At 36.7% G+C, this 26714-nt stretch overlaps 1 protein-coding gene across 7 annotated transcripts in view; it reads left to right on the top strand.

Annotated features, from left to right (window-relative positions):
- The window catches only part of TNNI3K (TNNI3 interacting kinase), a 312765-nt gene that overhangs the window by 117059 nt on the left and 168992 nt on the right, over positions 1-26714 (top strand). For all 7 annotated transcript variants that reach the window (XR_012379408.1, XM_073896522.1, XM_073896521.1 and 4 more), the window contains 5 exons: positions 3324-3462; positions 9596-9740; positions 9827-9931; positions 13255-13349; positions 13942-14091. Coding sequence is in view for 6 of the 7 variants with exons in the window: in XM_073896522.1 (XP_073752623.1) it covers positions 3324-3462; positions 9596-9740; positions 9827-9931; positions 13255-13349; positions 13942-14091 (634 nt within the window). In the remaining variant the exon portion in view is untranslated. The remainder of the gene's footprint in view (positions 1-3323; positions 3463-9595; positions 9741-9826; positions 9932-13254; positions 13350-13941; positions 14092-26714) is intronic.

Raw genomic sequence — 26714 nt, 5'->3', positions numbered from 1 at the left:
AAAATTAGTTGTTATTTGCATCTTCTTGTCAATGATATACATCTCAATGATATATATGAGCTCACTTAGGTCAGGTACCATGCCAGAGTCACACAGCTGGTTAGAAGAGCTGAAATATGTATTCAGGCCTGTCTGATCCCAAAGCCCGAAGTTATTCTGTTGTACCTAGGAGCCACTTCTTCTATCAGTGAAACAAATCAGAAAGTCCAGGAAATTTGCTTAAATGGTGGGCTGGTTATTCAAGCCCAGGTGCTCTAACTCCAAAGTCCATTGATTTTTTAAATTTGTAACAAAGTTTATTGAGATAAATTTAAATTGTACAACTCAGTGGTTTTTAGTATATTCAGAGTTGTACAACCATAAAGACAATTAATTGAACAAAGTCATTACCCCCAGAAGCAACCTTGCACACAGTAGCACTTCCAACTTCTTCCCAACCCCTTTCTTCCAGTCTGAGGAAAATACTAATATACTTTCTTTTTCTATAGATTTACGTATTCTGGAGACCTCCTATAAGAAGAGGCATGCAACCTGTGGTCTTTTGTGACTGACTTCTTTCACTTAGCACAGTGTTTTTAAGTTTCATCAACTTTATAGCATGTATCAGTACTTCCTTGCTTTTGAGTGTGGAATACTACTTTGTTGTATGGCTATGCCAGATTTTATTTATTCATTCATCAGTTGATGGATGTTGGATTTTTTCCTCACTTTTTTGGCTATGATGAATAATGCTGCTCTGAACATTCAAGTTTTTTTTTATTCAAGTATAATTAACATACACTGTTATGTTACCTTCAGGTGTATGATATAATGACTCAACAATTCTATACATTTCTCAGTGCTCATCATGATAAGTGCACTCCAAATCCCCTTTATCTGTTTCAACCCCCTCCATGTACAAGTTTTGATATAGACATCTGTTTGCATATCTCTTGGGTATATCTAGGGGTGGAATTGATGGCTTATATGGTAACACAATGTTTAACATCTTATGGAATGGTCAAACTTTTCCAAAGAGGTAGATGCCTAATGAGTTAAAAACCACATTGTCTACAGAAAAGAAAGCCTATGTGATGTACCTCCTAGGACAAACTAAGTCCATTGATTTTTAACCTTAACATATTGAAAGACAAAATTTTTATGTGCTACTTTCAAACATCGCCATTTAGCTACTCTTAAGAAACCAAATAGAACCAAATAAAACAGAAATACACATGTAATTGGATAATCAAAACTTAACTGTTCTTTTGACATCCTGTTTTCACTCTTCCTCACTTTGTATCTCTAGACCTCTAGTCTTACTCAATAAGGAGTAAAATTATACCTTTTTGTCTTCGTAGAGGTCATGCCATTGTCCTGCCTGAGGATTCCAAGTTAAAAATCAAACTTACTTGTGTCTATGTGCTCTTCTAGTCATTGTGCCTTTATTTCTTTGCTGGCTAGCATATGCTTGGACACTCTCAGACCCATGAAGCGTGACCTATAGCTAGGAAAGGTTTCTCATTTCATTTGATGTGCTGCTCAGAGTGCACTGGAGTGTACTGGAGAGCTGGGCACTGAAAATCCTTCAGAAAGTACAGGGTCTAAAAGCCCAGATGATGAAAAAATTCCATACTTCTGACTTTAGGCACAGACCAGATGTACACAATGCATGTTATTCGTAGAGTCACCCTCTTTGGTGATTAACCTCCTCACCCACAGAAACATAAAGAGCTTCTATGCATGTTGGGTGGAGAGCTAAATTTGTTTACTTTCCCTGAATATATAGTCACAGTCTTATAAAATTATGCTAAAATGTGGATGGCCTTTTTATGATAAGGGACTCACTTTCAGTGTGCAAAGACAGCACATAAGTAATTTATGGATGCTATTGTCATTTGCTAAAATATGCTGACAGGAGAATGGTACATTCGATATATAAATGTGCCTAAGGTTCCATGTTCCTTGCCATTTGTTTATTTACTTATTTTTAAGTGGAAGAGTAGATGTTTTGTACCAAGAGCAATATTTCCTAGCTATATAATAATAGTGCTTAATAGACAATCGATTTCAAAGATGGTTTAAAGCTGTCCATTATAAAGTCACATAACCAGAATTTATGGAGTCTTTGTAAGTGGAAATATCTGCTTAGGCATGCACAGTTCTTGAGACTAACTTTTACTGTTCCAATTTCTTCTGAATTAAGTATTGGTCTGCCCATTAGCCAACAAATAAATGGATAAGATACACATGTTCCACATTGGTGCTACCACTTCTGCTAACATTTATTGAGTGCCAGGCACTTTTCTAAGTGTTTTACATATGATAACTTATTTAATCCTTGTTAACAACTCTTTGAAGTGGAGCTATTGTGATTCCCATCTTAATAATGAAGAAACTGAAATTTTGAAAGGTCAAATAATTTATTAAAGGTGATAAAGCCTAACTTCAGAGCCCTTATTCTTTACCTACTACACTCAATAGGAAGTTTCCCCACATCCCACACTGCTAAATTTTGCCTAGAATTTCTATCAAATATGTACCATATTCTTGAGATATTTATTTGCTACCACATAGAAAGCCAAAATAGATTTAGGGTTTGAATTCACTTTTATGCTAACACCTCAGTGGTCAGGTCAGTTGAGGGTTCCTCCCATAACTGTTATTTTGATGGCACAGATTCATTCTAACTTACCTCTTGGGATCATTGTATTGACTTCTGAAATGGCCAGAGGAGACAATGTCAGATTTAGAGAAATTATTTGGAAGGTTATAAGTGAATAGGTAAATAGTTTAAAGAAATCTTATAAATTACCTGAAACAATCCCTGGAAGACTCCTAAGTTGTTTAATACTTCATCTCTCTCTCTCCCTTTGAATGTGGAATCTCAGCTAACTGAGGAAGTTGCTGAGATCGAGTGCAGCTATCTCCCATTTACTCACAAATCCAGAAAAGAACCCAGAACTCCAGTAGTAAGATGACCATCAGTGACGCATTATGCATGGAGTTGCTGTGAAAATCAAGAATCAAGTAAACACTGCTGGCTCTGGCCAGAAGAAGACTTTGGAAAAAATGGTTTAGGGAAAATTATGGGTGACTTTAGGGAGGATTATTTATGTACAATGAAGAACTAACCCTGAAATTTCTCCAGTTTTAGACTTCTTCTTAAGTGATATAATAATAAATTCCTTATTGTTTAAGCCAATTGAGTTAGGGTTTTCTGTTATTTTCAGGTAAAAATAATCTAGGAGAACACTTTAATGATATGTCTTCTTCCATATTTTTGAAAGCTTTGCATTATTGTTTGACTTATGGTACTAATTTCAAATGAATGGATTCTTTAGGTAACCCGCCTTCTTTTGAAATTTGGTGCTGATGTAAATGTAAGTGGTGAAGTTGGAGATAGGCCCCTCCACCTAGCATCTGCAAAAGGATTCTTTAATATTGCAAAACTCTTGATGGAAGAAGGCAGCAAAGCAGATGGTAAGATTATATATTTAGAAGACATTTGCTTTTTTTTACTTTATGTGTATTTTTTATTTGCACTTTCTTTTTTACTAGAGAATAATCTTGAAGCTGATTAATTGCATATGCTAATTTGCTCCACAAATTATAATTTATTATTTTAATGTAATAAATCTATATGTTAATCATTTTATATACATTTTAGTTCAACTCTTAATATACTAGATGCTTCCATAAAAGTAAGGGTTTTTCTTAGATAAATTGTTCTCATTTTGTTATTTTTCACTAATCTTTTTTTAATTGAGGTAAAATTTGCATAAAGCAAAATTCTCAAATCTAAAGTAAATGTTGACTTAAGTGAATATTTACTATCCATGCAAAACCACCCAGATCAAGATATAGAATATTTTCATATGGAAAGTTGAACTCTGGAAAGTTCCCTTGTTCCCTCTTCTCAGTAAATAGCTTTAACCACAAAAGGTAATCAATATTCTGGCTTCTATTGCCATAGGTTAATTTTTTCTGTTCTTGGAGTTCAGTATAATTTGGGACTGCCTTCTTTTGATTGACAGTATTATTTTAACTTTTATCCATGTTGTTGCATGAATCATAGTTTATCTTTTTTATTGTTAAAGTATGATTATTCCACAATTTGTTTATCCATTATCCTCCTAAGGGATGCTTGATTAGTTTGGCCTTTATGAATGTAGATGCTGGAAACATTCGTATTCAATTCTTTTTTGTGAACATGTATATTTATCTCCCTTAGGGAGATATGTATGCATGTGTGTGTGTGTGTGTGTGTGTGTGTGTGTCTGTGTGTGTAGATTTGCTGTATGCATACGTTTAACTTTTTAGGAAATGAGAAACAGTTTTTCTAAGTGTTTGTACTATTTTTACTCCCACAACAATATATAAGAGTTCCAGTTCCTCCCCGTATCCTCCCCAATATTTGATATTACTATTATTTTTAGTGAAACAGCATTACAGTGTGATCAGGCTGGGGGAAAAAATCTTTAGCACATACAGAAAGATTTTAGGATATGGCTAATAGAATTTCCCACAACTTTTAATTTTCTTAATTATAAGATGAATTTTGGAAAATTGATTAAAAGTAGAATGTTGAAAAAAGTTCTTTTTCTTTTTCTCTTCCTTACAAACTTTATTTTCTGACACAAATTCCCTCAGAGTTACATCTTGTCATTAAATTCTCTCAGGCACATCCAACATTCTTCCATTGACCCCCAAGAGACCTAATTAAAAGCCCAGCTATAAGAGCTGCTTGCTTTTGCAGCAGAAACTATGTGCATTTACAAAAGGACAAGGTTGTCAAAGCTCTCAGACTGTCAGTGCCTTGGTCCAAAATTGAGATCAATATTCAGTTAATAAAGCTAATGTTTTCATCTACACATAAGGAAAACATAAAGGTTTCCAGAGACACATGTGGGAAGAGGCTAGGGCAGTTTCCAGTTTCCATGTTGGAAAGAGGGCCATTTTATTTTCTAAAGTTTGAGAAACATAGTTGGTGTCATTTTCTATGAGCCAGTATGCAATAACTGAGATATTTTTTCTATAGCATTATCATAAATAACCTGTGTTGTCAGGATACAAGGAAATGCTGTTCCTTAGACCTTGTTTAAACAGTCTTTTTGATTTTGTTGGTTTAGAATAGGCAAAGATACACCTGTATGAACCACTGAACACATAATTGTGTTTTTGAAACTGCTTCGCTCTTCCAAAGGGTCAGGAACAGCTCACTTTTTTCCTTTTATTACCGATGCCAACCTCAGTTTTTTATTCCTCTGTGCAACTCCAAAGCTCAGTGGTGTCAAAATGAGTATCATTGATCAGCATGTCTCCAGGATCAAAGTTCTCTTCTACAAAAGGCATTGAAATGTATACTGCACTGTATTCCCCCTACATGCCAGCATCATATGATATAATTTTCAATCCTTTCTTTCTGATTCACACAAGCACTACATGCTTTCTACTCAATCATTTAAAATCTCAAGAGACAGCATGACTCAGATTTTTATGTATTTTTATTTCCTTCTAATACACACTTGATATTTAAGTCCCTTTTGTACTTCAACCAATTGCAAAGAATAAACCAGAAGATCTGTTGTGCTACTGGACACCGTACTAAATTTAGTATCAGCTAGTTCATTTATTCCAAAGTGTAGCTAAGCCTCCAGATGATTTATTTTAGATCTGGCCCTTGCTTGTGGTAAATGGACATAAGAGGAAGAGTGAATTAATGACCTCAAAAGGGGCACAATTTGAAATCTGGTATTTACAGTATGTTTCCATGGTAACAGAATGTCACAAATGAAAATAAATTCAGCCTACAAAATTAGCCACAATGTAATTCTGAAAGCAACCTCTTCAGTTCAGCATGTTTGGGAGGTTGACCTATTCAGTCACATAGGTTTCAAGACTCTAGTCTTCTTTGTACCACATAGGAAAATGAGAAAGGAGAAATGTAATGCTTATTGAATGAGATTGAAAAGGTCAAAATATTGCTGGACTCCCTAAGAAGAAAGTAGTGATCGAGCCTTCATAACTTATCATTTTAATAAAGTTAAAAATGGAAAATTTTAAATTCAGAATTTATTAATTTTTTGTCATCTGACTATTAAATGCTACAGTTCCTTTCACACAGAACTGGATATTATATAAAGTCACAAAAATTTCTGAGGCTTGGCCAGGAAGAGGAAGTATTTTATTTCTAAAATGATACCTTGTCAGAGCTATTACACAGATTTGTTACTTAAAATGTATTTAAGACACACTTGGGAGTTGTTTTAGAAAGCTAATGGGAAGTGCTTGCCTTGCTGGGTTACTATGGGAATTTTTACTTTATCTTTAAGATTAATGAGCAGAGATAAGCAAGGAGTAGTATCCATCCACCCACCCATTCACTCAAGCTTTCTTTCAAAAGACACTACTAAATGGGGTGGCTCAGTCCTTAAGCGTCTGCCTTCGGCTCAGGTCATGATCCCAGGGTCCTGGAATCGAGCCCAGCATCAGGCTCCCTCCTCTGCAGGAAGCCGGCTTCTCCCTCTCCCAGTCCCCCTGCTTGTGTTCCCTCTCTCCCTCTGTCTCTATCAAATACATTAATAAAATCTTAAAAAAATAAAAGACATTACTGAACACATATGCTCTTCAAAGTAGAGGACTAGGCACTAAATAATTTCCTAATAATGATTTACATCTATTTCTTTGCTTGAAATTCTTTTTTTTTTTTTTAAGATTTTATTTATTTATTTGACAGAGAGAGACACAGTGAGAGAGGGAACACAAGCAGGGGGAGTGGGAGAGGGAGAAGCAAGCTTCCTGCTGACCAGAGAGCCCGATGTGGGGCTCGATCCCAGGACCCTGGGATCATGACCTGAGCTGAAGGCAGACGCTTAACAACTGAGCCACCCAGGCGCCCCTGCTTGAAATTCTTCTTTATTTAACTCCAATAAAATGTGAAATTAGAGCAAATAGAATACCATTCTTACATTCAGTTTCCCTCAGATAATATATAATAACATATACATTTTTTTGTCACTGCAAATTGATCCAAGACAAAACTAAGTAGATCACAATGGCTGAAGCAGAAATATAGATGTGTATATATAAACTCTGTCTGATCCAGATCTCTCCTGGCTTGTCCCTTCGGTTGCTATTTATATCTTCTTTGATAAGAAGAACCTCTAGGCCACTGAAGGTAATTCACCAAGTAGATAACCTACTTTGAAGTTTACTGACTCAACTAGAGAAGAATAATGCTGGGTGGGGCCAGGGATGGCCAAAGGCAAACTATGAATTAATGGAAGATTGTGCTGCATTCTGCTTTACAATGTCCCCTCTGGACCTCAAGAGCTCTTATGTGACCTCCAGTTGCCCTGGACTCCCTACTGTTCTAAAGCATTGACTCATGGTATTGACTTTCCCTGGTTTCCAACAGAATGTGAACAAAGGAGAAGTATCATAAAAAGAAAGGTAATCAAAATAACCAGGAACATTCTTCTGAAGGAAGGATGTCCTTCTGAGCCACTCATTAATAAAAAAAGATTCAAAGATTTATTTTTCAATAATGGCCTTGGGAGGAGAAGTTCAGTGACTTTGTTAAAGATTTCCCTTTGGCTTAGATCTTACAGGACAATAAAATAAGAATCATTGTCTACAAATATAACAGCTACAAGGCCTATGTTCATTAAATGTTAAATGATGATTGTAACAACAGTAGTAATAAACCACTTGCACATTTTTTAAATTAACTATTACCTTCCCTTTCTTTTCCTTCCTATATATCCTTTACTTTTTTTTCTTCAATTCTTTTGATTCTATGGATAATTTTTATTATAGATACATATAAGAATGATAAGAGGGCTTCTTAAGGACTGTTATTTTCTATTTTGAATAAAACACCTTGTACAGATTAACAAAGTAATCAAATACAATAAATAGCTATGGAGCAGATGATTCAGTTATTTTAGTTTTAAAAAAAAATTGTGCTAAAGCAGATCCAGAATTGAGCAGCTTGGTGTTCTGTTATCATTACTTTTGGCCTGAAATTATTGAATATTCAACTAGATTGCAGGTTATTTGAGGATATAGATTCTATACATTTACAGCATATTGGCCTTAGTACTTAGCGGATTTCTAGGAGGGAAATTAGTGAAAAAGGAGAATAGACACTTTCATTAAATGTCTAATATGTGGCAGGCATCATGCTAGATACTTTCTGGTCATGATCTCCTTTAACCTTTTCAGCATCCCTACAACAGTACTGTTATTATATCCATTGTTACTAATAATAAATCATTATCTCCAACACTGAGCAAAGTGCTTGGCACACAGTGATCGTTTTATACTCGTTGAGGAATGAGTATGTATCAATCGGGTGTTCTTATCTGCAAGCATTGGAAACTCACTCTTGCTAATTTAAACAGAAAAGGAATATATTAAAGGATATCAGAGCACAGAATATTCCCCAGGACAAGATGGAAAGCCAGGTTTGGAATTCTCACAGTGAGGAACAATGTCCACAATCACAACCCAAAAGTAGTCATTTGGAGACACATTGCTACCGCTAGGTACACATGCCAACACTTGTGCTTCTGGCACCAACCGCGTAGGGCACTGAGTCTGTGACTAGAATCATTACCACTGGAAATTGGAGGGAGCTACGCTATTATTGCTACACTGCCAAGATAGATTAGGTTCTGCTTTTTTGTGTCATCAGCTCTGATGTCAGAGTCTAACATAATGTGTTGTTTGGAGGAACCCATAGATAAGTATCCCAACCAGGGCGCTGTTGAGAGTGAAAGGGTCCCTATTAAAAACTATGCTAGGGTAAAGCCTAAACCAGGACGTATGGCCACTCTCTCCTAATCCTGTGCCCTCACTGCAAAGGAAGCTTGGAGAGCATTTTTTTCAGCTCCTATGATTAAACATGGTCTTAGCCTCCAGTCAGTACTCTCAGTATAGGGAATTCCCCAAATGTCCAAAGGGGTTATGAGGCTGGCTGAGCAAAGAGAGGACAGGTGCCCACTACTGAGTGAACAACTGGATGTTAAATAACTGTCTAAGGAAATATAATTAATGAGGTCTGCCTCACTCTAAGGCTTGTCTTTTCATTATGCCATGCTGTGTACACTATAGTATGATAATTCTCAGTTAAGGGTACATCAGAACCTCCTAAATAGTGTCGTAAACATACACAGTGCTAGGCTCCACCCTAACCTATTGAACCAAAATCTCTGGGAATGATGCTTTAGCCAGGATCTGTAATTTTGAACATCTTATAGAGGAAAAAAATCGATTTAGAAGGAGATACTTGTGGAAATAAGGCCATGAGGATCTTTTGGAGGCTTATAAGTTTCCTAAACTATTCCATTGTGCAAGGTAGATTTGATTAGATGCATTCCATAGAATTTATGGAAGCTAGAAGAAAGCCTTTTAATGTAGTAATGGGCAATAGAACAGAATTATAACTTTTTAAATTGGTTGCACTTAATTTCCTTTATATTTATCATTAATTGGCAATTTCCAGGAAGGAGTCTCTCAGGCACTTAGAAAAGTTCCTGACACTACACATGAGAAGGCTGAGACACAAAAGATCCCAGATAACATACTTTTCCTTTCTTGTTGATGACAGTGAATGCTCAGGACAATGAAGACCACGTCCCACTCCATTTCTGTTCTCGCTTTGGACACCATGATATAGTGAAGTACCTGCTCCAGAGTGACAGTGAAGTTCAGCCGCATGTTGTTAATATCTATGGAGATACCCCTTTGCACCTGTGAGTAATATGTATGGTTCCATGTGTGCTCCAGGTAAACCACATGTACCTTCTTACTATTATCAAAATACTTTCTTTAACTCTAGGGCATGTTACAATGGCAAATTTGATGTCGCCAAGGAAATCATTCAAATATCAGGAACCGAAAGCCTGACTAAAGAAAACATCTTCAGTGAAACAGCTTTTCACAGGTAAAAGAATGTTTAGGTTCAGTAGCCACTGAGAGTAGCTGATACCCTTCGGCACCTGAAGTTGTGTACATAAAGCAAGAACGGATAGTGGCAGATGTTGAAATCAGAGAGCAAGAGCAGAGGGTGGTGGGCAGAGGACAAGGAGCCCAAGCTAGATGCACAGAAGAAAAGGTAGAGGCAGATGCTGCAGCCAGTACAACAGATGGGGCCATAGCCAGATGCTGCTTTCCTGGCAGCAGCCGCAAAGACAGGGACTGATGTTGCCAAGGCAACAGGCATATCAACATCTGTAAGCATATTGCTTCTATTCCACTTCACTCTGCAGAAAGCTGCCAAAAGGGGCAGTGCCCATAATCCTCCTCCGACAAGAATCTCATTACCAGAATTCATCAGCATCAAATGTGACACCTTTTTCCTTACCACTTAAACCTTATGTGCAAATGTATCTACCTATCTAAGACATCCATCTGTCAGCCTGTAAAAACCCAGTCAGGGTGGCCACTGAGATACCTAACAAGGCATTAACTCCTTCCTAGGAATGCATGAGAGTCCTTTACAGTGTGCTCTAGGAAAGGAGGGAAAAGGTTGCTAAAAATTCAGAGCCATAGCTCTCTAAAATACCCAAAAGATAGGCAGATGTTTTATAAAATTTGAAACCCTCATTTTTAACAAATGAGTTACTATTTTGCTATAAAAATAAAAACATAGTACTTTGAATTTAGTAAACCTTGAATATAAGATCATTTACCTACACATTACAGATTTCTTGGCTAGTTTGCAACTTCTAAACAATGTATTTGAGACTAATATGTTATTTACATAGTGTTTATATTGCACTAGTGACTAATAGAAATGAGGAGACTTTTTCTTCATACTGAATTAATATTAAGCTTGTGCTTCCTGATAAGGCATCAATCTGTCCAATATTGCTTGGATGCTCAGATTTTTCTTACCAGAAAAAAGATCAGCCAAAAAGGAGTTGAAGAAAGCTACCATTTATGGAGTAGTGAATATATGCCAGATGATTTGCATCCATCTCATTTAATCCTTATAACCATTTTATGAAGTGGGGTTTATTATTCTCTTTTACAGATGAGAAAACTGAGGCTCAGAGAAGCTAAATAACTTGCCAAAGAGTCTTATGACTAGGAAATCATGTATTAAATACCTGCCTGATTCCAAATTCTGCGCTTTTTATATATCTTCATGTTCTAGTACCAAAATATTATGTCTGTGTTCTACATGCTCTGTAGCAGAACAGATGCAAGAACTCTTTAGATCATGCTTTCAGTCAAAATGGGTCAGTGGAATTTCTCCCCACAAGGAAAATTGGCAGAACTGATATATATGGTTACTGGTGTCCTCTTTCCCCATTAGGTCATGCTTGTTAAGGCTGACACCTCAGGCTAGCTTTCAAATCATTTTGCTACTCTGTGCACATTAATTGGAACCAACTATAATCAAACGAGGCTTGTCACCTTCAGAAGAGTCTATATGACAAGTTTAGTGAAGTGAGTTAAAAGTATGTATCCAATCGTTTTATTTTGTATAAGCCTATGGCTACTAGGAATAACATATTAATATTTTTATTCTATTCATTTTAAGCACATATTTATAAAAGAAACTCTCCTTTTACATGAGTTCACTCTGGTTCTGAAATTTTTTTATGTAAAAGTCACAGTGCCTTGCACTCAATAGAAAGCACTTGATAACGTTTCTGTTATTGTTTTCATATGTATATATACACGTACACATATATACACACATATGTACACACATGCATATATATATATATATTCAGAACTCATCAATTCCTGTAAATGGTTGCTTTGAAAAGAATCGATGAGGCAGTACAGCCAATGGAACATTAAGAGTGTAGTGCTATGGGTCCTACTTACAATGCAAATAATTAATGGCGATATGATCTTTTGCACTGAGTGGTGGCTTTCTATTCACTCAATTATTCAAGAATGACTTATTAAGGACTTGCCTTGTGTTGGCAGTGGTAGGAACATTAAGATGACACCATCCCTTCCCTCCTTACAGGAACTCTGTTGTAAGGTATCAGGGTAATCAGAGATGTATCCATTATCATAACACAATATGATAAGTGCCGTAAGTCTGAAATGACAAAGAAAGAGTAGAGATAGCAGTGAACTCAGCCTTTGGTCCATAAGACTTCATAGATGGAATAACAGTTCAGCTAGATGAATAATATTTCTTTTAGGAAAATAATGACATTTCATTAAAGAAAAAGGATTGGCAAGGTCATCCCAGAAAGTGGAAATATTAAGACCCAACGAACCAAGTTTGGAAAGAAAAACACACTGTTTTTATGTACTGTTCTACAAAATTCAATACTTCACTTCCGAAACACATGACACCAGTCATGTGTGAATCTTTCCCATACCGAACAATTCTCCAATTTTCTGCAGACACCAAGTATGTGTCCTACAATTCAATTCAATTCTGATACCATCTACATGGAGTTAATGTTAGATCCCACAGGCTAAGGGCTCAGTCCCACAGGACTGCCCCCTGCCACTTCAGATGCCAATCACAAGTCCAGGTTCTCACCTAAGTCTCTCAGGACCCTTCTGGGTTCCCGCATTCAGTTGTCCTGCAGAATGCCTAGGTCTTGTAGCTAAAAATGCATGAAAGTCTTGCAATATTTTTCCTCCTTTTATGAAAAAGAATATCATGGGAAATAGTTAATAATGAAATACTAGAAATTTTATACGACTTCTCATCTTGAAAGCCCAGATTTGGGAATTTCAGGATTATATTGCTCTATGTGCTTGTTTTTTATCACTTCCTTCTCCTATCTCATTTCCTCCTTCTCCCTTCTTTGTCTTTTTAGCACTCTCATAGACACACTAGCATCTGGAATAGCCTGGATGAATCAGAGCTGTATTTTTAGGGTTGCCATAACAAAATACAACAGACTGGGTGGCTTGAACACCAGAAATTTGTTTTCTCACAGTTCTGGAGACTGAAAGTCCAAGATCTTGATGTCAGCAGATTTGGTTTCTTCTGAGGCCTCTCTCCTGGGCTTGTCAGTAGCCACATTTTCCTTGTGTCTTCACATGATTGTCCCTCTGGCTGTGTCATCTGTGTACTCATCTTCCCTTTTTATAAGAAGAGTAGTCATACTGGAATAAGGCCATCCTAATGATTCCAGTTTAATTTAAATACCTCTTTAAATTGTACCCCTTTAAATACGGTCATATTGTGAAGTTATAAAAGGGCTTCAACATATTAATTTGTGGGGCACACAATTCAACTCATAACAGAAGTCTTTTCCTTTTGTTGTGTTTTTGCAGTGCTTGTACCTATGGTAAGAGCATTGACCTGGTTAAATTCCTTCTTGATCAAAATGTCATAAGCATCAACCACCAAGGAAGGGATGGGCACACAGGTGAGACTTTGGTGAAACATCACCAGTTTCTGATGTATATCAATGCCCAAGAACAGTGGTGTGCTCAGAGGGAAGGGAAAAGAGGGCGTGGTAAACCCTAATGAGGAGGGATAGTTTATCAATGACATCGTTTAGAACTGATGGTGCATGGTGACAATAAAAAGCAGACTGACTCTCGGTCAGTTTCATTGTTGTGGTAAATTATCTATAGTTGATGCGTCTGTTATGGCCCATATCAGGTACAGACTGACAACACTGCCCTGTCCTTGGTCTGCTGCTAAAGAAAAACACTTGTTTGGGGTCTTCGTTCTTGTACAAAGATGCCAACATTTATTCTTGGTAATTTCAGTGCATGTAGAAGTACTGAAAATTGAGCTAAACATAAGGCAATCTACCTAGAAGATCAACTAGAATAGGATACTTCTTTTGTTTAAAATATGTTGTGTTTGCTCAATAATAGAATTAATTCTTTATCAAAGAAATCTATCTTTGCTTTGTATCTCTGGCAACAATGCTAGTATGGTGATAACTGTCTTGAAAATTGGGGTTCAGTTTTCCTCTTTTCTCCTTTCATACTTTCATTCTGTTATAGGATTGCACTCTGCTTGCTACCATGGTCACATTCGCCTGGTTCAGTTCTTACTGGATAATGGAGCTGATATGAATCTGGTAGCTTGTGATCCCAGCAGGTCTAGTGGTGAAAAAGACGAGCAGACATGTTTGATGTGGGCTTATGAAAAAGGTATATTTTTCATCATTGCCTTTCTATAGTGATGCATTTAACTGTGTGCATAGATTATGTCAATGCATCAATAATTCCTTTACTTGTATGACTTGTACACTCCCATTTCCTCTGTAGATTATATTTGAGTCTTTGGGAACTTGATCAAAGAGTCCAATAGACCATCACTAGGGAAGGCAACTCTGGGGCTGCAGATGAGCTAAAGGCATTCTTGATACTGGCACTTTGAAAAGAGAATGAGCTATAATAGTCTTAGGTATTAGAGAAACAAAATTGTGATATGTAATAATAGCTACTTTCTTAGAGTAGACATAGAGTTAGACTTTATCTCTTATATAGGGGAATTTTTATGTGGATTCAAATTATTTTAATGAAATAAATACAAAGAAAGGGAATATCTGTTACATCTAACCCTGCTAACAATGCCTGAACTAGAAAAAGTAAGGGAACCAATGATCAGTGCATATGTGTAAACTTACTTGAGCTCAAAATGATGAAACTTTGGGCTTTGATATGAGAACACCTGGGTTTAAATCAAGCTGTGTTCTTTGATCTTTGATCATCTATCCTTGCTGAATTTCAGTTTCTTCTGAAAGAATGAGAATAATCACAACTCCTACTTACAAAATTGTAAAGATTAAATGAGATAATATATGCACATTGATTACAACACTGGCTGGCACATAGTAAGTGCTCATAATTGGTAGTTCAGTACTGATAACAGTGGTAATAGTAGTAGTTCAGAAAGAAAGATGATCAATAATGAGCTCTACATTTTAAGGGAGAGGAAACTAGAAATAATCAAAGGTGAAATAGAACCTTCATCATTGTTTTAAGATATAGTGTACCTCACCAGCGAGCTCTACATATGTGCATAAGCTCCTATGAAGTTTAAATTTTTAGGTGAAATGGAATAGTATACATTGTCATTGAAATCAGAGGGTTACAACTAAATACTGTAAAATATATCAAACTTTGCTGCCTGTCTTTTGCTCTCTTATTAGGATGTTTTAAGTACATAAAGAAATGTTCTGTTTAAATGCTAGAATCTTAGATGTCCATACTAAAAAAGTGTGGATAGGCTACCAATTTGATCTAAAAGGTTTTCTGCCTGACGTGGGACATGAAATTCTGTCAATTAAAAAAGAGATGGAATTTGATAGCTAGAAATGGGGAGTTATAAACACGTAGAGAGAAAGAAAAATATAGATCTGAAGACAGTGAATAAATGATTATAGGACTTACTTTGAGACATGTGAACAGACATGGTAAAGTAAGGAATGAGTTAGATGTAGCCCTATTATGTTTTATGCTTTTCTTTGAGTATTGTGTAATACACATGTGCTTGCACACACGTTTGCACATTATAGCTCGATGAATTGTCACAAACTGAACTCACATCCAACATCTAGTTCCAATGAAGAAATTGAATATGGCCAGCACCCGAAAGCCTCACTTACATTCTCTTCCAGTCATTCCCCAGAGACGGTACCACTGCCTTCTTGGAGTACAAATTAGCTTTGCCTCTCTCTGTACTTTATACAAGTGGAATGTTATGGTATATACATTTTTGAGTCTGGCTTCTTTTGACCAACAATTTGTGAGATTCACTCATATTATTTCAGGTAGTTGTATATTATTCATTCTTGTATAGCATAATGTTTTGTTATTATATCACTATTCATTCTACTGTTTAGGGGCATTTGGATAATTTTCAACTGGGGACTATTAAGAATACTTTTGCTATTAACATTAACGTACATGACTTTTGATGAATATCTGGATGCATTTCTGTTAGGTATAAGGACCTTCCAATCTGTATAAAATAAATTCCAGGTAGTTCTGTATTTGAGCAGCAGTTGAAGAATCTTACATATTCTGAAGCCGCAGGAGGGCTTACTAAGTTCTACTTACTCATCAAATTGCATTTATTCAAGTGATTCTCAGACAGTGTCTCTCAAGAAACTTGAGTCTCAGGGAAAGACTGTTTACAAAGCATTGGTCTTCCAGAAGACAGCTCAGATACAGTGCTGTAGCTAGCTCTTCACAGGGGTTGGCTTTGCTTGTTTTTAGTTGACTGAGAGTGATAGTTTAAAACTGGCTTTAGTTTTATTTTTTGTGGAATTCCACACTTTAAGAAACAATGAATCATTGTGTAAGTTCCTAAGATTTCCTATCAAACAACAACAACAAAAGTCTTTTAGCTTAGAGGATTTACCCACTGGTCTCTGCAACATCTGCCATACTTGTCACCCTTATTTGTTCAACTAATGTGTTAGGCATCAGTGTTGTATTTCGTTATTACTATGAATTTTAACAAATTGAATGTTCATACTCAAGAGACAGATGGATGCTTTGCATATGTTCTAGAGCAGAACAAGTCAAAACCAATAAAATGAAATTGTTGCTCTTTTCTCTTGCTAGAAAATGTTGCATTGTTTTCTTGTGTTCAGGAGAGATTGAAATGGCCTCGTTAAAATATTGTCAACAATGCACTGTCCCTGTTTTCTTTGAATAAAGAAATGCTTTCCTTTCTCCCTCAGAGAGGGAATCCCCAAATTAACTGATGTGGCATACTAAGCATTTTCCTGAGCAACTTGGAGATGGAGTTGAGGAAACACTTCATTTGAAGTTCCTTCTTTATAGGATGGAGATGTTGTAGAAATGATCCCATCATGGTTTACCCCATACCTTGTTCTCTCCTTGGAGAGATAAACCAGAAGGGAGCTTCATAGCCGGGGTCTGTCTGTTTAAAAAGGACTACTTTTGGGTGTGCCAAATTTAAATAGCTCATCCTAGTCTACCAGCTTGCTTGCTTGCTTGCTTGCTTTTTTTGTTTACCCTCTTAATAGAAAACTGGGAGTTTTTCTCAATAGCACCCGCCTCTGTTCTTTTTTTTTTTAAGATTTTATTTATTTATTTGAGAGAAAGAGAATGAGAGAGAGAGAGCACGAGAGGGAAGAGGGTCAGAGGGAGAAGCAGACTCCCTGCTGAGCAGGGAGCCCGATGTGGGACTCGATCCCGGGACTCCAGGATCATGACCTGAGCTGAAGGCAGTCGCTTAACCAACTGAGCCACCCAGGCACCCATTGCCTCTGTTCTTCTAAGACAAAGTTTTCACCTGACACAAACAAAGTTTTTAGCTTACCCTCTGCTATTCTGATATAGCACATTCAGTTCAGGGGTGCTTTAGAGTTTTGTAAGAGTTACCAACTTCCTTTTGGAAACTCAGAAAAGAGTTTACTCACCATGGCTCCTTGCAGGATCAGATATGAAGAACAGTTTCCATTTACATAGCCCCTTTAACCTAAAGATATCAAAATCAATCTTGGAAATAATTTTCCTTGTGACCTTGATTCTACACAGAAACCTACAGGTTAAGTTTCAATATTTCCCTGCTAGACTACTCAGAGCTCTAATTTTACAGTATTTAGAGTGTTTCCCCTCCTCTAGTCAGCTACCCCACCACCACCGCCTTGTTTTCTAGTATTCCATCTGAGAGTAGAGATAGCTGTCTCACTCACTTGGATTTGTTCTGCCCTTTCCCTGGGGTATGAAGGACTTGTATGAATCAATCTAAATTGGCTAGAAGAAATAGCCAGCAGCCTGCTTATGTTCAAATCCTCTGCCCTAATCACCAGTATGGAAAACCCACTGAAAAGACCTACATATAATCTTACGTCCATTGCATTAAAGATGAAACTGCCGAATTGAAAAGATCTCAGCCAATTAGAATTGAACACATACCTCAATAGTGTGTCTGGCAGTTAGATTTGAAAATGCTGCCTTTCACAAAGAAAAGCACTTCTTTATGTCAGGCTGTTTAGGGTCAGAAAATAACCCAAACTAGAAACAGAACTAAAAACTTCTTATTTGCTTCAGTACTGACACCAGTTAAAGTAATTTGCAGAGGCTCCTATACTGATATCTAATTATGCAGAATACAATATTTGTATACATCAGAACAACTGTAATTCACAGTGACAGGGAGCTGCAGTTGGAGAATTAGTAAGTGAGCAAAAACAATAAAAATCAAGGCTCCTGTACCATGATATATACTTTGTTCATTCCTTTTGACAAGTGTAGTATGGTGTGAATTATTTATAGTAAACGTACTATAGTGTATTCTCTAAAAGTAATAAAGTCTTACAGTTGTGAGTTTCTACAGTTTTCAACCAGTAAAAAATAACTAAAAGATAAGAGTGGGGGAGGAGTTGAAGGAAGAAGAGGTGGATTCGTTAAATTTTTTGATAAATCTTCATCAATGGATTATAAATTCGCAAACTTCTTCTATATTGAATTCTTACCTATTGGGAGTTTAGTTACTTAGTTTAGTGAACCTTAGTTTAGTGTGCTAGCATGAATTAGGTCTGGGGCAGAAGAAGGAATAAATGAAAGATTTAGATGGTATTTCAAAATCTATGTGCAATTTTGTGTGTACTGGTTACGTTCTACATGTTTAGTTTCTCTTTTAAAAAATAAATAGAATAGCACAAACTCTCATTAGAATGATCAGAACTTTCATTTTTATAGGGGAGTAACACATTTACACACAGTAAATATTTTTGAAACTTAATAACTGTAAAAAGCCACACAACACTGAATTCTACTCCTAAAACCAATATTGCACTGTATGTTAACTAACTAGAATTTAAATAAAAATTTGAAACTAAAAAAAAACAAAAGCCACATACATTAAAATGGATAGTAGAAGAGAACTTGCATTCATTACATGCCTATTACACATGCATATATGTGTATATATAATTAAATTATCAAGCTAACCCTTTAAATCAGTATTACCTTTCTATTACAGATTAAAAGTTTGAGACTTCAATCTGCCAAGTCACACTGGTCCCAAATCGCACAGCTCTTAAGTGGAGAGCTGGTACCAAACAGAGTTCTGTCTTACTGCAGAGTTCGCGCTCTTACCACCTCACTTGAGAATCAGATCTTAGTTCAGTTTCCATCCTTATTATATACTGACTTTGGGCAAGTTATTTAACCTCTCTAAGCCTTAATCTTCAGATTTAAAATGAGTAAATTAATAACCACTTTATAGAATTCTGCTGAAGGTTTGGGATAAGATCTAAATGTCTGGAACATAACAGATTCTCAGTAAAAATAATGGTACCTGTTATTATTAACTGCATAGCAAAGTTTCAGTCAAGCTTCACATAAGTCCCAAATTTTAGTCTTTCCTAATTTACATGTTTTAGTGTGGAATAAGAAATGTGACATATTGACATATTAGAATGATGGACATCCTCTATAAGCTCTCTAGTGAAGAATTTGTATCCCTGCCAAACACCACCAGACAAACCTGGAATATATAAAACCATGTGTTGTTATGGGGCGCCTGGGTGGCTCAGTCGGTTAAGCATCTGACTCTTGGTTTTGGCTCAGGTCCTGATCTCGTGCATCATGAGATCGAGCCTTATGTCAGGCTCCATGCTCAGTGGGAGTTCCTTTGCCCCTTCCCCTGCTCGTTCTCTCTCTCTCTCTCTCTCTCTCAAATAAATAAATAAATATTTAAAACAAAACAAAAAATGTGTTGTTTTGTTGTATTTATATTTCTTATTTATGAATCAAGTAATACCATTTATTTTAAAACCTCAGGACTGAAGCAAGATTAAGGAGGTTTTGAAAATCACTAATCAAAATATTTAAAAAGTAATTTAAAACCATTTTCTAATTTGTATAGTAGGATGCAAATATGTAAAACAATATTTTAAAACTTAGCACAAATTTGCAAGTCTCTTTACTATAGCAGGGTTTTCCCCCTCAGTCATGGACAAGTGTCGGAATTTGTGACCATGTTCTCAAATCACCACACCAACTGACATGCTGGATCTTTTTATTTTGATATCTGAGGAGTATGTAAAACTCAACAAGTCCAAAATTGAACTTAATGTCTTTTTTGTCCTCATCAGTCAGTTTCTCCTACCATATCTCTTATTCATTCTGTCATTTAATGGCATTACCATCCACTTAGTCGCTGAAGTCAGAGATCTGGATTGATGCTTGGTGACTTTTTCTCCCTCAATCTCTCTTTCCCCATATCCATTCAATCAAAAGTTCTCATGATTTTACCTTACAGGTACATTTAATCCATCCTTTTTTTTTTATTTTTACTGTCACTGTTTTAGTTCATAACCTTATCTTTCTCCTGATCCATTTTAATAGCTTCATAACTACTCTTTCTTCTCTTTTTTTTTTTTTTTTTTTGGTCTTTAGCTTCTTTGATTCCATTTTCTAGCTGTGGTTTCAAAGAAGTATTCAAGGTGTAAATAGGAATTCATAGCATTCCCCAGCTTAACATCTTTCACTGGTACACAATTACCTATTTAAAAAGTTCCAGTGTGTCATCATGGCATAACCTGTGCCCATGCCCTGTGCCCTTCCTACCTCTCAGACCTCGTATCCAGTCATTCCTGTCATGTGAATGACCCCACATGCTGCAATCATCATTACATCCACTACATCACTAACATTCAGTGGGGGTTCACTTGGTGCCAGGCATATTCTAAATACTTCATATGCATTCACTTATCATATGTGCACAATTACCCTGTGAGACAGTATCTATTCACATGATAGTAATACAAAGATACTCATTCTTCCCCATGTATATCATGTTATTCCATGTTTCCAAGCCTTCCCTTATACAGTCCTCTCTATCTCTACACCTCCCATTCTCCCTAACCCACTCCACTCTCAATGTCTGATCGCTACTTAGCTTTCAAAACTCAGTTTACAGATCCTCTCTTCCTGAAAGTTTTCCCTGATGTTCCAGGCTAGCATACATGTCCTTTCTTATGTTTTATTATACCATATGTGCATCTCTATCTCTGTATTTACTACTGCATATTGAAACACTGCCCCTTACCAGATTATAAACTTTTTGAGAACAAACATTTGAGCTATTAATTTTTTGTCTTCCAAAAAGCTAATTCAGTGACTGATTCCTAGTAGGTGCTCAGTATGTGTTTGTTGAAGTGAATTAAAGAATGAGCAGATATCTCAGTCATAACATTCAATTTCATGTCTCACTAAATGGCATCTAGTTTGTCATAATATAGTAGATGTTCTCAAGAATACCACTCACCACTATTCTGTTGTCTCTCTAGATACTTCTTTAAATATTGTGGGTTTCTGATTAACTGCACAGTACTAATATTTAAATTTTAATAGGCAGATGATTTTAAAGTATGTTCTAAATAAAATTCTTCTTTCTATGCATTGGAACTATGAAATATTTCCCTCTGGCTCTTATGCTCCCTTTTTGCTTAATCAACTCATATTCATCTTTCAAGTTCAGCTTAAAAGACAGTTCCTTAAGAAACTCTTTCCTGACCCCTCTAGCCTACTGTAAAATAGCACCGTTATGCTCATTCACAGCATCCTCCACCTTTTCCTTCCTAGAACTTGGCTAAATAAAATTTGAGCATTTGTATCATTATTTTTTTCTTTTATTCTAGAAAGCATTCATTACAAGATTAAGGACATTTATATCTCAACATTATATCTCTCATACCTGGTTCCAGTCATTCATTCAAAAAAATTTATTACAAACCTAATATGTAATAGACACTGTGCTAGGAACTGAGGTAAAACAGTGAGTTAGATCCTGTTTTTAGGAAGTTTGTGTTTCTAGCAGAAGAAATAGGTCATGAGCAAGAAAACAAATAGAAACTATCAGAAAATAAAATAAAAAGGAAACACAACACTGAGTAAAAAGTTAAAGGATACTATTTAAAATCAAAAAGTCATGGAGGGCTTCCTTGGGAAGATGTTTCTTGAGCTGATCTCTAATGGGTGCTCAATATATATTTGTAGAAGGGAAAAGAAAGCCAAATGGGAAGGAGAGAAAAGAAGGAAAGAAGAATGCTTAATAACTTGGTTTGTATAGAGTTCTTTCGGCAAAAGCATTCATGATTGTGGGTTCTTACCTCAAGGTGAAGAAGGACTGGTGACGTTCTTGTTTGGGCCTGGTGATTTGGTGATTAATGGACAAGAACATGGGGGAAGAGGGACATGTGTACCCTTTCTTGTGAAAGTATCTTTCAGATTTAAGTGATGAGAAGATAGAGCAAGTACTGAATTTTTCTTGCCTCTTATTTAAATGACAGTGTATGGGCCAGGATTGGCAGGAGGAAGAACAAACATCAGGAGCCATCCTTGATCCCACTTTTCAGTGCTTTTGGAAAGGGAGTTTTTCCTGCCTGACGATGAGATTTTAACATGATGCGAAGGGGAGATAGCAAAATATTGAGTAAAGTCTCGTCTGTATCATTGCTGTGAAAGTTTCCTCCATTAGGTATGACAAAGAAAGGCTGAACCTGCTCCTTTGATCACCTGGGCATTTTGAACATGTGAGGTCAATAGGAATTCCTTGGCTTATGTAATCAAGACCTAATCCCTATATTCTCTACCTTAGACCCAGAGGACCTCAGAGTCACAACGTCAGGGAGAAGATCTTAGTACTAGTGTCATTTACCATTAATCTTCAGACCTAGTACTTAAAATAATTTTCATAGCAAGTTTTCTTCTGTTATCAAAATAATTTTTCATAGCAGTAAACAGTATTCATTGTTCTTAAGACAAAATGGTGGGGTTGAAGAGATATCCTTTTTAGGGATATAGTAAAATGTGTCCTTTTCCTTCTTGAATAATTATGAACCTTCTGTTGTATACATGAACCTGATATACATACTAAACTGTCTTTGTAACAGCCCTTCAGATGGACTTATAGCCTTAAAAAACAATCTAGATTATAAAATAAAGATATGCAGAAAGTTGAAAGCAAAGAGGTTTGGGGTTGGAAGGAATCACCCCCAAGTATAAGGAAAGGAACAGAAGAAGAAGATGAATTAAAGGGAAAGCATGGGATTTGAGTAATACAGACAGACTTGCAGAGTGGGATGCAGGAAATGAAAGACACTCCAAACTGGCAAAACTTCCATGGGCTCCAATCAGTAATCTTCTGAAAGTGCAAAGCATTATTATAACAGCATTAGGCTAATAACATAGCAACCTCCTGTTTTGGGTAAAATAGTTGGATGTAGATAGTAAATTCTTAGATATGGGAAAACATTTTATTTAATTAGTGAAAGTTTGATTATCTCTGGACATGTTCCATTAGTGTGCCTTGGTTATCTGGGTATATCCATTATCAGGAGTTTGCCTTAGCAAGTCCATTTAGTGAGTTCCACCAAGACAGTTTTCTGCTTAACTCCTTGTGACCAAGTATCAGGGAGCTGGGCCCTAGTGATTTTCAGGTTTCTTTGCATACACTTTGGTAGTTTGTCAGAGAAGTGATAGCAGTGAAGAATTTCCCATACGTGTGTGCCTTGGCCCACAGTTAGCAGGAGGTGGGAAATCAGGCGGAGATGCCTTCCAGAGCCGAGGGGCCTCTTGGCATTTCCCTGGCAGCCTCCTGTTTATCATCAGCCAGAACCCAGGCACTCATTAGGCTCCTGATGAAAAGCATCCCAAAGAAAATGCCAGCAAATTGTGCCACTGTGCTGGCAGGAAATTAAAGCTGCTCAGAGCAAATGGAGCCAGGAGAGCTGTTGAAATGAAAGGTAACATCAAGGGTGTGATCACTGACTTACACACACAGTCAGGATTCAAGACGTGGCTTTCTGCTTCACTAGGGAAAGCAGGAGGCCCACTCCACTGTCAGCCACAGTCAGTCCAACAGAGAGGCTGAGACAGGCAGGGAGGTAGACTTTGTGATTTAAGTAAGCTTTGTTATGCCTGGCAAATCCTTGGGGTTTAAGTTGTTTTATTTTTCCCAAAGGAGAAAGAGAAATAAGAAAATTTGTTTTGTTTTGTTTTTCCTGGTCCCAAACACTTAAAGACCAAATTAAGTAAAAGAACAACTAAAAGCACCACAGTTCCTATTAAACTGAGGGGGCAGACAATGTAGTGAGGAGCAGACAAACCTCAGAACCTTTGAATCTAGCAGCAGGACAGATGAAGGGGTATTTTAATTTCAGAGAACTTTTTGTTGGTGGTGCTACTTTTATCCTGAGACTAAAATGGCCATCAGCAATGGAGAAGAAAGGGAGGCTACTCAATGGGAGGCAGCACCAACATGCCAACAGAGCACACTGAAATTTTCATCACACTGGGGGTGGTAGGCAGAGTAATGGCCCCCCCAAAGATGTCCAGGTCCAATTTCCAGCAACTTATGAGTATGCCGCCTTACATGGGAAAGGGGAATTAAGGCTGCTAATTAGATGACTTTTTGAGAAAGATTATCCTGGATTATGCCAGTGGGCCCAATGTAATAGCAGGGGTCCTTAAATGTGGAAGAGGGAGGCAGAAGCAGAGGTCAAAGTGAAATGGTTTGGGAAGGATTCAGCCAGCTATTGATAGTTTTGAAAATATAAAAAGGGGCCACAGCCAAGGAATGTCCGTGGTCTTTCGAGGCTGGAAAAAGCAAGGAAATTGATGTTCCTCCAGAGCCTCTAGAAAGGAATGAAGCTCTGCCAACACCTTGATTTTAGCCCATTGAGAACTATGTTGGACTTCTGACTTCTAGAACTATAAGATAATAAAGTTGTTTATGCCACTAAATTTGCAGTAATTAACCACAGCAGCAATAGAAATGGAATATATTGGTGTTTAGAAAATTTATGTGAAGTTCCATAAAAGAGTTTCCAAGTTCATTTAAAATTCTTGGGGCAAAATAGTAAGGCAAGAAAGCAGTGAGAAGATCTGAAAGGCCTATTTACATGTTAGAATTGTAGGCACATGCGCTATCTCACTTAATCTTTACAACAACCTTAGAAGGACATATCATAGCTCTAATCTGTAAATAAGGATCTTTTTTAAAAGTAAAACAAATTGTGTCCTTCAACTAATTAAAGTGGTCCTCTATCTCACCTACAATAAAATCCAAATTTCTTGTCTTAAACTCCAAAGCTCCACATCCAAAGTATCAAAGTGTGGACTCCTAATCAGCATCACCTGAGGCTTTGTTAGAAAAGCAACTCTCAGGTCCCGATATAGACCTTTCAGTCAGAATCCCTGGGGGTAGGGCTCAGGAATCTGTGGTTTAACATGCGCTCCTTCAACAAAACTAGGAGCTAGTTCTTTGAAAGTATTAACAAAATTGATAAACCCCTAGGCAGAATTATCAGAGAGAGAGAGAAAGAGAGAGAGAGATAGGGAAAGGACCCAAATAAATAAAATCATGAATGAAAGAGGAGAGATCACAACCAACACTGAAGAAATACAAACAATTATAAGAGAATATTATGAGCAATCATAATGCCAACAAATTAGGTAATCTGGAAGAAATGGATAAATTTCTGGAAACACATAAATTACCAAAAGGAAGAAATAGAAAAATCTGAACAGACCCATAACCCCAAGGACATTGAATCAGTAATCAAAAATTTCCCAACAAAAGTTCAGGGCTGGATGGCTTCCCAGGGATATTCTACCAAACAATTAAAGAAAAATTAATACCTATCCTTCTGAAACTGTTCCAAAAAAGTAGAAATGGAAGGAAAACTTCTAAACTCATTCTATGAGACCAGCATTACCTTGATTCCAAAACCAGAAAAAGACTCCACTGAAAAAGAATTATAGATCAATATGCCTGATGAATAAGGATTCAAAATTCCTCAACAAGATTCTAGCCGAATGAATCCAACAGTACATTGAAAGGATTATTTACCACAACCAAGTGGGATTTATTCCCGGGCTGTAGGGGTGGTTCAACATCCCCAAATCAATCAATGTGATACACCACATTAATAAAAGAAAGGATAAGAAACATATGTTCCTCTTGATAGATGCAGAAAAAGCTTTTGACAAAATACAGCATCCTTTCTTGATAAAAACCCTCAACAAAGTAGGAATAGAGGGAACATACCTCAACATCATAAATGCCATACACAAAAGGCCCATAGCTAATAATCTCCTCAGTGGGGAAAAACTGAGAACTTTTCCCCTACAGTCAGGAAGAAGACAAGGATGTCCACCCTCACCACTGTTGTTCAACATAGGACTGGAAGTCCTAGCCTCAGCAGCCAGACAACAAAAAGAAATAAAGGCATACAGATTGGCCTTACAGGAAGAGGTCAAACTTTCACTCTTTGCAGGTGACATGATATTCTATGTGGAAAACCTGAAAGACTCCACCAAAAAATTGCTAGAATTGATACAGGAATTCAGCAAAGCCACAGGATATAAAATCAACACCCAGAAGTCTGCTGCATTTCTATACACCAATAATGAAGCAGCAGAAAGAGAAATAAAGGAATCAGTCCCATTTACAATTGCACTAAAAATCGTAAGATAGGAATAAACTTAACAAAAGAGGAAAAAATCTGTACTCTGAAAACTATAAAACACTGATGAAAGAAATTGAGGAAGATACAAAGAAATGGAAAAGCATTCCAAGCTCATGAGTTGGAAGAACAAATTCTGTTAAAATGTCTATACTACCCAAGACATTCTACACACTTAATGCAATCCCTATCAAAATAACACCAGCATTTTCCACAGAGCTAGAACAAAGAATTCTAAAATTTGTATGGAACCAGAAAAAACCCCGAAGAGCCAAAGGAATGTTGAAAAAGAAAACCAAACTAGAGGCATCA

This window comes from Callorhinus ursinus, unplaced genomic scaffold (assembly GCF_003265705.2).
Source record: "Callorhinus ursinus isolate GAN/ISIS: 27379988/994484 unplaced genomic scaffold, GSC_fseal_2.0 scaffold9, whole genome shotgun sequence".
In the NCBI taxonomy this organism is placed as follows: Eukaryota; Metazoa; Chordata; class Mammalia; order Carnivora; family Otariidae; genus Callorhinus; species Callorhinus ursinus.
The sequence above is the reverse complement of the archived record's forward strand: the minus strand, read 5'-3'. Positions and strand labels throughout refer to the sequence as shown.